Here is a 10,156-nt window from a genome sequence, read left to right as displayed (position 1 = left end):
GGAGCTGCAGAGAGGGGAAGCCGGGAGTGCGGTCGAGGTCGCAGTGGAGTCGCTCGTCGCGGGATCCAAGCAAGCCAGCTATCCTCTTTCCCCAGAGCATCAACAATTCCCCCCTTTCTCCCCCCCCCACGCTGAGATAGTGCGGAAAGGGGGCCCCGTTCCCACCCCATTCCTAGCAGTGCCAACGAAACCCGCGGAGAGCCCCAAAAAGGATATCGAGAGTCTCCGCAAAGATGACTGCATCATCTGCAAAATTAAGGTCAGAGATCTTGACATTCCCAACTGAGTCACCACAGCTTGATGTCTTCGCTGACACTGACACAGTCAATTACTGGCACCAGCAAGGATTCAGTCAATCGTTAACCTCTTTGGTGTAAAGCCTGACTCCTCTGGGTGCTGTTGCTCAAGCAGATGGTGGCGAACCCGATCAATAATTATCCGAGCAAAGACCTTGCCCGGCACTGAGAGCAGCGTTACTCCTCGGTGGTTATTGCAGTCATGGTGATCACCCTTCACATTCCAGAGAGAAAAAACAAGTCCTCTCTTCCAGTCAGTTGGGATGATGCCTGTGTTCCAGGCAGAGCAGAGAACTGCATGTAATGACATGAGAACAGCATTTACACTAGTATTGAGAAGTTCAGCATGGATGCCACAGATCCCAGGAGCTTTACCCCATTTTAACCGGTTCACTGCAGCCAGTGTTTCCACAAACGAAGGTGGATCACAGTTGATTGGAGGGTCAGCAATAGGGACAGTAATACCCATGACATCCAACTCAACAGCTGGTGGATCAGTCTGGTGCAGCCGCTCAAAGTACCATCAGACTCCTCTGTCAAGAGCTCTCCACCATTCACTCTAACTGCACTACACTGAGGGATGGGTTTGAGGAACGTAAAGCGAATTCTTGCGATAGCAGGATGAGAATCAATTGACCACAGGTAATGCTCTACCCCCTCCCAGATTCCTCGCCCATAGGCCTCCATGTTCACCCTCAGCGTACACAGTTTTACGCCTCAACACCCTGAACAGTTCAGCTCTGTCATTAAGCCTGGTCCTGCGACTGATCAATGGTATTCAGTGTCCATTGAGAGACAAAGTTCTTCTTCACCCTTCGCGGAGTTCCAAGACATGTTCCGGAAAAATCAAGGATGGTGGTCTTGAAGGCATGCCGCAACTCTTCATGATTCCCCAAAGCAATCAGACCCCCCCCCCCACCCAATCTCCACTCAGCCTGTTCACAAACTCCTCAGCTACACTCTCATCCTTAAGCTTGCCAACATACAGCCTTCGCTGGGATGGTATCATTCTCCCAGATTTAAGCTGCAACTTCAGAGTTGCTATCACAAGCCTGTGGTAGGTATTGAGGAACTGAGCACTTCAGTAGATGCTGCAGTTCTGGATCATCCTCCAGTGACCATCTCTGAGCATGTGGTAAATCTACTTTGCCACACTACTAGCGTTGGAATACAAAGTCCAGTGATGAGCCTGTGGGAATCGAAACCATGAACCAGCCACTCTAAGTCCATGACTTCCTGCAAAGTCAAGGAACTTAGTGCTATTCAGGATCACACTTCCAGATCCATGGGGACCAACACATGTCTCATAACCATCCCTATCAGTTACAGTCGATGCAATGAAATCCCCAAATACGAGAAGAGTATCTCGCTTGGGGCATTGATCAACTACAGACTTGGGTGTGGCATAGAATGCGTCCTTCACAGTGAGATCACTCCCCTCAGTCGGATCATTTCCAGAGACCAGGGAAATGCCACCCAAGTAGTGATGAATCCTTAGTCTCATAATATGCTCGTTGACCGATATTACCACAATTATCAATGGAATCAGCTAATTTGACACAGCTACAGCACCACCTTGGGCATGGCAACCATCAGAGTGACCAGACAATTGTAGGTTTAACCATCTGCCATGATCTCACCACTATCTGGTCTCCAAACCTCAGAGAGTGCTGCAATACAGACGTTCAAACGCTTGAGCTCAGATGATAACAGAGACAGATGATCATCCTCTCTTAGGGATAGGACATTCCAGGCACTCAACCAAAGGTACCGCCTCAGGTTAACCCAAGGAGACCACCATCTGGTGGACGACACCTCAGCACCACTCTGACACACTCTACCGCAATCTGACCCAGGAAGGTTACCCCATGGTTTTCCTCCTATCAACAAAGAGTGGTGGGCCCGAAAGCTTTGCCCCAATCCCATCATCTGCTAAGCTGCCCTGCGGAGAGCAGCTGCACAGGAGATGCTCCCACAGAGTGGGTTTTCAATTTTCTTTACGGTTTTCTTGTATTTTGCGGAGTGAAGAATTTTACGGTGGCTGGAGTGCAAATCCTGCCACCAACCTCCTAAAAAGAGTAACCCAACAGCAGGAGGACGTCCACAGACACAGTTGGGCACTACATATGGATGACCATTTGCTCACAAGGAGCTCATGCACCCTTTGACAGGTTTTGTTTTTAATCCTGCTGGATGTCCATATCATGTACCTTCCTCACCAGGAAACCTGGTGGGGGGGAGAGTTGCGTCGCCAACAACCCAACCATGGAGCACTTTGGTACAAGTTTACATGATACCTGTGGCAAGTCACAGATCTGATCTGGTCTGACAATATAGCAATCCTAAGACAGTTATCTTATTTGTATTCATTTTGTTAGCCCTTTCCATATGTCTCATGGATAAATGGGACAAGATGCATTGCTTCGGGCTTTTGGTTCGGTCTTCTGTCCTTTATTCTTTCATTCATTTCATCTCTTGACTTCTCTTTATTTTAGACAGAAACCACGCAAGCACGCACGCAGAATAGTAACGCCACGAGGAGCGTCGAGAATTCACAGAGCGGCTCATTTGCATAGACGTGCCAAGTTCCTGTTCAAACATCATGCCAAATATCCAACTGAAGTCTCACCTCAGACCCTTACTATGCTCACCATGACACAACAACGCTCACCATAATCACTCAAAATGCCTTCAAAAAAACCCCACAACAACCTCTGGCCAACCTCTTCACCACAAATTCCACAACCACGACAAACCACCTCAGTCTCCCCATTACGAACACTTCAACCACTCCCAAAGCTTTGATAGCTTCACCACAAACTCCACAGCGCTTCCTCTATCTCACAACAATCACTACGATGCCTCAACCACCTTATCACAACTCACGATTACAATGCCAAAGCTATCTCCATCCAAATTCATTTACTTTCACCACTCCAAACACCACAACTATGACGTCTCAACCACCACCACCTTTAGAGACCACCGAGAACGTGGAGATGCACTCATGGATGGGGCACATGAAGGGGTACCCTGCCCCATGTTATTCTCAGAGCTCCATTGCATGACAAAGCTTGAGGCAAAAGTGGCCATTTACAGTGGAAACCCTCGCTAGGCAAGGCAAACACAGTGGCTTGAGTCTGCGTCCTAATGAGGGCGCGGGAAAATACACATCGTTCCGCCTATTCCGCTCTCGAGCACCACCTCCACTGGGAAGGTATAAAAGGGAGCCAATCAGGCTCAGTCAGTCTCTCTTTTGTCCAGGCTCAGTCAGTCAGTCAGTCGCACAGCATCTCTTCACGAGCCAGCGTAACCGAGCGGGGTGGAGCATGCTGTAGCCAGGAAGAGCCGGGGTCATCGTCGGGTCATCGTCGCTCAGCTTCAGCTGCATTCTGCAGCCAATATTCAAACTTCCAGACCTCTCACACATCTCCGTTAAGTTTTTCTCTCACATCTTTTTCTCCCATCTGTGTCTCGTCCACTGTGGACGCACGAACTAAAAGAGTACCGATTACTCATTTGCAGCTCTCAACTTCCTCTTGCATCAGATTGCACCACAATTTACACCTCCCACTCACACACCATAAACACCCTGAAATTTCTCCCCTTCTCCCCCTTCCGAAGCGATTGGGTTATGTGCGTCTGTCGACCGCACCGGGTACAATGAGGTCACTACACCTCAACTGACTCTCCTCTTTCTGGGCTACCTCTAATTTCTTCAGGTGTGTGTGTGTGTGTGTGTGTGTGTGTGTGTGTGTGTGTGTGTGTGTGTGTGTGTGTGTGTGTGTGTGTGTGTGTGTGTGTGTGTGTGTGTGTGATGGCACCTGTTATATGTAACATAAGTTAGGATTGCAGAAGTTTATCGGGGTAACTCTGCACTGTCTTCTTTTGCAAATATTTGCATTTCTTTTGCCACACCCACAAATTCCTTGCTTTCTCCTGCTATAAATAATTTGTGAAAAAACCCTATCATTGTGCCACATAATTTTCCTCGCCCAGTTATAATAAATTGCTTTGTGATAAATGTACCCAGCTCATTTCGTCTTCTCTTTCTTTGGTTCAGCATGGTCTGCACATTAGCTGAGGCAGGAATTTATACCCCAACAATCTGCTTATTGGCCAGTGTGTACTTGGCAGCTCCACTCGGCTGCAACTGATACAGTATGCTTAACGCAAGTACACATCGAGGGTGCAATTCACCAATAAGGAGACTGCGTGAACAACAGTTAAATGGGAGTCAGACGGAGGACACTGGGTCACATGGTCAAAATGTTGGCATTTGCAGTCGATTTGTGACCCGCCGTGACATGGACTTATTTGTGTGTGATGGCTTCGATTCCCGGTGAGTCCAAGGAGAACCGGGGATACCCCCACGACCCTGGGTCTGCAACAACAACAATGTACATATATATGTATATATACATACACATACACACACACACACACACACACACACACACACACACACACACACACACACACACACACACACACACACACACACACACACACACACACACACACACACACACACTACATGGCCAAAAGTATGTGGACACCCCTTCTAATTAGTGCATTTGGCTCTATTTCAGCCACACCCATTGCTGATAGGTGCGTAAAATCAAGCACACAGCCATGCGATCTCCATAGATAAACATTGGCAGGAGAATGGGTTGTACTGAAGAGCTCAGTGACTTTCAACGTGGCACCGTCATAGGATGCTACCTTTCCAACAAGTCAGTTCATTAAGTTTCTTCCCTGCTGGAGATGCCCCAGTTAACAGTAAGTGTTGATCTCGTGAAGTATAAATATTTAGGAGCAACAACAGCTCAGCCACGAAGTGGTAGGCCACACAATCTCATAGAACGGGACCGCCGAGTGCTGAAGCGTGTAGTGCAGTAAAATTGTCTGTTGTCTGTTGCAACACTCAATACCGAGCTCCAAGCAAACTCTGGAAGCAACGTCAGTGCAAGTACTGTTCATCCAGAGCTTCATGAAATGGGTTTCCATGGCCGAGCAGCCGCACACAAGCCCAAGATCACAAAGTGCAATGCCAAGCATCCGCTAGAGTGGGGTCAAGCTCACCACCATTGGACTCTGGAGAAGTGGAAACGTGATCTCTCGAGTGATGAATCATGCTTCACCATCTTGCAGTCTGGTGGAAAATCTGGGTTTGGCCAATGCTAGGAGAACGCTACCTGCCCTAATGCATAGTGCCAACTGTAAAGTTTGGTGGAAGCAGAATAATGTTCTGGGGCAGTTTTTCATGGTTCAGGTGAGACCCCTAAGTTCCAGTGAAGGGAAATCCTAATGATGATGTATATAATGACATTCCAGACAATTGTGTGCTTCCAACTTTGTGGCAACCATTTGGGGAAGGCCCTTTCCTGTTTCATCATGACAATCCCTCCATGCATAAAGTAAGGTCCATATGGAAATGGTTTGTTGAGAAAGGTGTGCAACAACTTCACTGGCCTGCACAGAGCCCTGACCTCAACCCGATCAAACAGCTTGGGGATGAATTGGAACGCCGACTGTGAGCCAGACCTTATCCCCCAACATCAGTGCCTGACCTCACTAATGCTCTTGTGCCTAAGAGGAAGCAAATCTCCAAAGCAATGTTCCCACATATAGTGGAAAGCCTTCCCAGAAGAGTGGAGGCTGTCATCGCAGCAAAGGGGCGACCAACTCCATATTAATGCCCATGATTTTGGAATGAGATGTTGGATGTGTCTTTTTCAGTGATGGCTTCTTTCTTGCCACCAGTGGATTAACAGTGGCATCACGAAACAGTTTCATGCTTCATAGGAGCTGAGTTTGGGTGGAATCTTGGTGGTATCATATGTCTTCCACTTCTTTGTGATGGATTTCACCATACTCAAAGGGATAATGAGTGACTTTGAAATCTTCGTATAACCTCTCCTGATTGGTGCTTCTTCACCACTTTATGTCAGACTTCTTTGGCAAGCTTCTTGGTCTTCATGTTTGCCTGTTGGTAGGCCAAGTGTGTTGTGCCTTAAAACTACTTACATCAATGGGGGAGCTTAATCTTTAAGTTAAACCACTGATTAGGTGCAGGAGAAACACATTCCACTTATTTTGTCAACTTTCAAACAAATAATTTTCTCCTGAAGCGATTTTGGGTTTATTAGGCAAAGGGTTTGAATAGTTCTGTAAATGAGAATCGACTGATTTTTCTCTGTTAATTTGACTTGTTCATTCATATATTATCTGCATTTTTTAGTGTTATAACTTTGGGGTAGTTTGTGAAGACATGATATATTAATTTTGATTTGAAAGCATCATGACGATATATATATATATATATATATATATATATATATATATATATATATATATATATATATATATATATATATATATACATATATATATATATATATATATATATATATATATATATATATATATATATATATATATATATATATACACACACACACACACACAAACACACAGACACCCACGAGAGTGGATACTTTGAGATCTGGGAGGATTCTGTTCCACCTTCTGAATCCCGCATATGGAGATAACACACACACACACACACACACACACACACACACACACACACACACACACACACACACACACACACACACACACACACACACACACACACACACACACACACGCACACACGCACGCACGCACGCACGCACACAGACCCCTCGTCTTTTTCATTTTCTGTTTCTCGTCCACCCAAATCAATAGTCTTGCACCCCCGTTTTGGCGAGACTAATAAGGCTCTTTCAGTTAGTGGAGCAATCGAGGCATCTAAAGCCAGATATTTATTGAGGCACATTAAACAGTGGAACAATGACCGAGACTTCAAATTGATGTCGCAGCTCACCTCCGTGTACTGCTGTACTACATCCTCAGGAGTCGGTCCCAGGAATATGAAGAAGTCCAAGAGGCCTCCGACAGTATGGTAAGTGATTGCAAGATTTGACTGCAGAGTTACATCTGTGGGGAAAAAACATTTTGATTGAAAGAACAATCTTTGTGCAAAATCATTCAAATGTTACAATTTACTGGATAAGAAAGTCATCAGCATACTATCCTTGGAGTCCCGACATGTCATATTGTTAAACGGACACATGGTACCCAGAAAAAGGGGCTTCAACCATTTAGGCTTATCATGCAAGGAAAACTGATACACTGCTAGAAGAGTTCAAGACAATGCTCAACTCAAAATTGTCTCGTCTTTGCTTAGAAATAGAGTACGTTATGTCATTCTGATCCTTCAGGGTGATGCATAACAAGGTATATTAAGCGAGCTGTCCTGTTTGAAAACTACAGTTTAAGCATTGGAATTGTGAAATGAGAGTTGATCAGTAATGCTGAAGTAGAAGCAGAAAATAAAATAATGGTTACTGTTAATTAATTTTTTTTTTGCAAAAAGACCACTTAGAAAAACGTAAATGCCTTAAAAAGGATGCAAAGGAAAATATTACCTTTGTTCTGATCACTACTGACTTGTTTATCACCTTTCTAAGAACGATTTTACTTAAAAAAAACAGCAGGGAGGCAATATCAAACAACCATGTCTGGATTACTTTCAATCAAATGCAATATTACTCTGGAAGTAGATGACAAAGACTTCGAGTATTTACACACAGTGGAAATGCTAATAAACACATGTATTGCCTCAAGAATTATCCTGTGGTGAGGCAGTTGCCTTAAAGCAAACAAGTTTCGAAAGAGCTTTATATATAAAATATAAAGCTCTTTCTAACCACTGACTGACTCACTCACTCACTGACTGATATTAAAGATCGGTACCTTCTGGGTGACATAGAAAGCTGAAATTTTGGATGTCGATGGACATTGAAGCCAGTACACTGGGAAAAATCACAGAACCATTGGAAAGCATCCGTAAATTAAAATATAGATAAATTAAAGAAAAAAAATCAAATGCAGGTGAGTGACCCGAGACAATGGTGAAACAGGCTCGTATGCTCACACAATGTGGAAGCACACCCCGCGAGTATTAGATATATTTGACATAACTGTAAATTGCAATGAATGACTATATATATATATATATATATATATATATATATATATATATATATATATATATATATATATATATATATATATATATATATATATATATATATATACTCACTCAATCACCGCAGGTTAGTCGGTGGTCTTTCTGTCTTCTACCGACTCCTCTCCAGCCTTGCCCCCTCTGCTCTCTCTGCGATTTGTCCCCACCACATTTCCACAGCGCGCTCAAGGTCCGCCAACAACCCCCTTCTGGTAAAACTACCAAAATCACGAATCACTGCTCATCTTCACTCTTTCATTCCTCTTTTTTCCCGCCTTTGGAATAAACTTCCTCACTCTATTCTTTCCCATTCTTCCCTCCAGGCTTTCAAAACAGCTGTTCACCACCACCTCTTATCTTCCCCCATCCAAATCCTCGATCTTTTCTACCCTCGATAATCCACCCAAGCCCACTTCCTTCAATTCCCCTGCTTTCCTTCCTGAAAGTCCCTGTAATGTCCATCTTCTCTTCGCCATGTTCCCCGTCCCATCCCCATCCCTCTCCCTTCCACAGTTCACCTAATGTGTCTGTTCCCCACTGTTTTGTCTCTTCCACTCCCGCCCCTCTTGTCTCATGCCTCCTTGCTGTGAGTTGTGTGTTCGCTCTCATACGAGCCTCGACCAAGGTATACAATATATATATATATATATATATATATATATATATATATATATATATATATATATATATATATATATATATATATATATATATATATATATATATATATATATATATATATAGAGTCAAAACAGAGAAGGTCAAAACAACTTGGCATAGGATTGTGGTGGCTGAGTTGGGCGAGATGGGTCTATCACAGTGTGAGGAACAGAACATAGCTCAGGATCGAGATGAATGATGAAAGCTCAAAGCAGCCTTGTGTTGTTCCATCGGGACGAAGAGGATAAATAAGTACAGTATGCATAAATAAATTAATCAAAATTTTAACATTTTTTTTAATTTGCCATGTCTTCGATTCTTGTGAGTATTTTGAGAACTTAACAGAATAACACGGAGGTTTCATGATGACATTCCTTTCAAACGTGGAATTTTAATACATTTTCATGGCAGTAAATTTCTTTTAACAAGAACTGGAACTGAATTACAATTGGCAAAGTTTTTTTTTTTTTTCCTCAACAGTAAAAGAGGATTTTGGCAAGAATGGTGGATATACCATTCTCGGTCACTTGCTTTCTGTGCTTCTGTTAAAGTGCAAATGTCTCATGTAAATTTAATTTGCCTTTCCATTTCCCTTAAGAATGTCCCTTTGACATTTCACAATTGAAAGACTGACCTCAATTAGATTTAAAATAAAAGAAATTCAAAGGTGACGTTTGAACCGTGATGGTCAGTCAGCGCATCGTGTTGTGAAATCCACAACCCTGTTCACGTCGCGGCAATTTCATTTGGCTCCGAGCTGCCTTGCAAAGGTGCTGAGAGCATCTCCTGGGCAGATTAAAAACAAAACAAGTTCATGACCCAATATTCCCAGAGCTATAGGTCGAGGCCGACAGGCAAAAAGACCTCCAGTGCCGGATTGCTAAAAAAAACAATTCTCAAGGGTATGGAGAAAGGTCACACCGACAAGGAAGGTCTTGGGTCTAAAAGTAAACTTTTATTGATAATTATTGTGACATTCCATCTCCATTAAAACATACACTTGTAAAAAGATTAATCAACCACAACAATTGTTTTAATGTACATTTCAAGCATCTTTACCATCAATTACGTTCAGGGTGTTTTATTTCCCATCAGCCATTATTGTTGGTGCACAAAGGAT

At 43.6% G+C, this 10,156-nt stretch overlaps 1 protein-coding gene across 1 annotated transcript in view; it reads right to left on the bottom strand.

Annotated features, from left to right (window-relative positions):
- LOC147012881 (sucrase-isomaltase, intestinal-like) overlaps positions 1 to 10,156 on the bottom strand; it is a 465,156-nt gene that overhangs the window by 43,635 nt on the left and 411,365 nt on the right. The window contains exon 35 of the mRNA XM_085853461.1: positions 7,171 to 7,283. Coding sequence (XP_085709587.1) covers positions 7,171 to 7,283 — 113 coding nt within the window. The remainder of the gene's footprint in view (positions 1 to 7,170; positions 7,284 to 10,156) is intronic.

The sequence above is a fragment of the Eptatretus burgeri genome, chromosome 14 (assembly GCF_056783735.1).
Source record: "Eptatretus burgeri isolate ZD-2024b chromosome 14, Ebu_testis_v1, whole genome shotgun sequence".
In the NCBI taxonomy this organism is placed as follows: Eukaryota; Metazoa; Chordata; class Myxini; order Myxiniformes; family Myxinidae; genus Eptatretus; species Eptatretus burgeri.
Note: the sequence above shows the minus strand (reverse complement) of the source record. Positions and strands in the feature narration are given on the sequence as shown.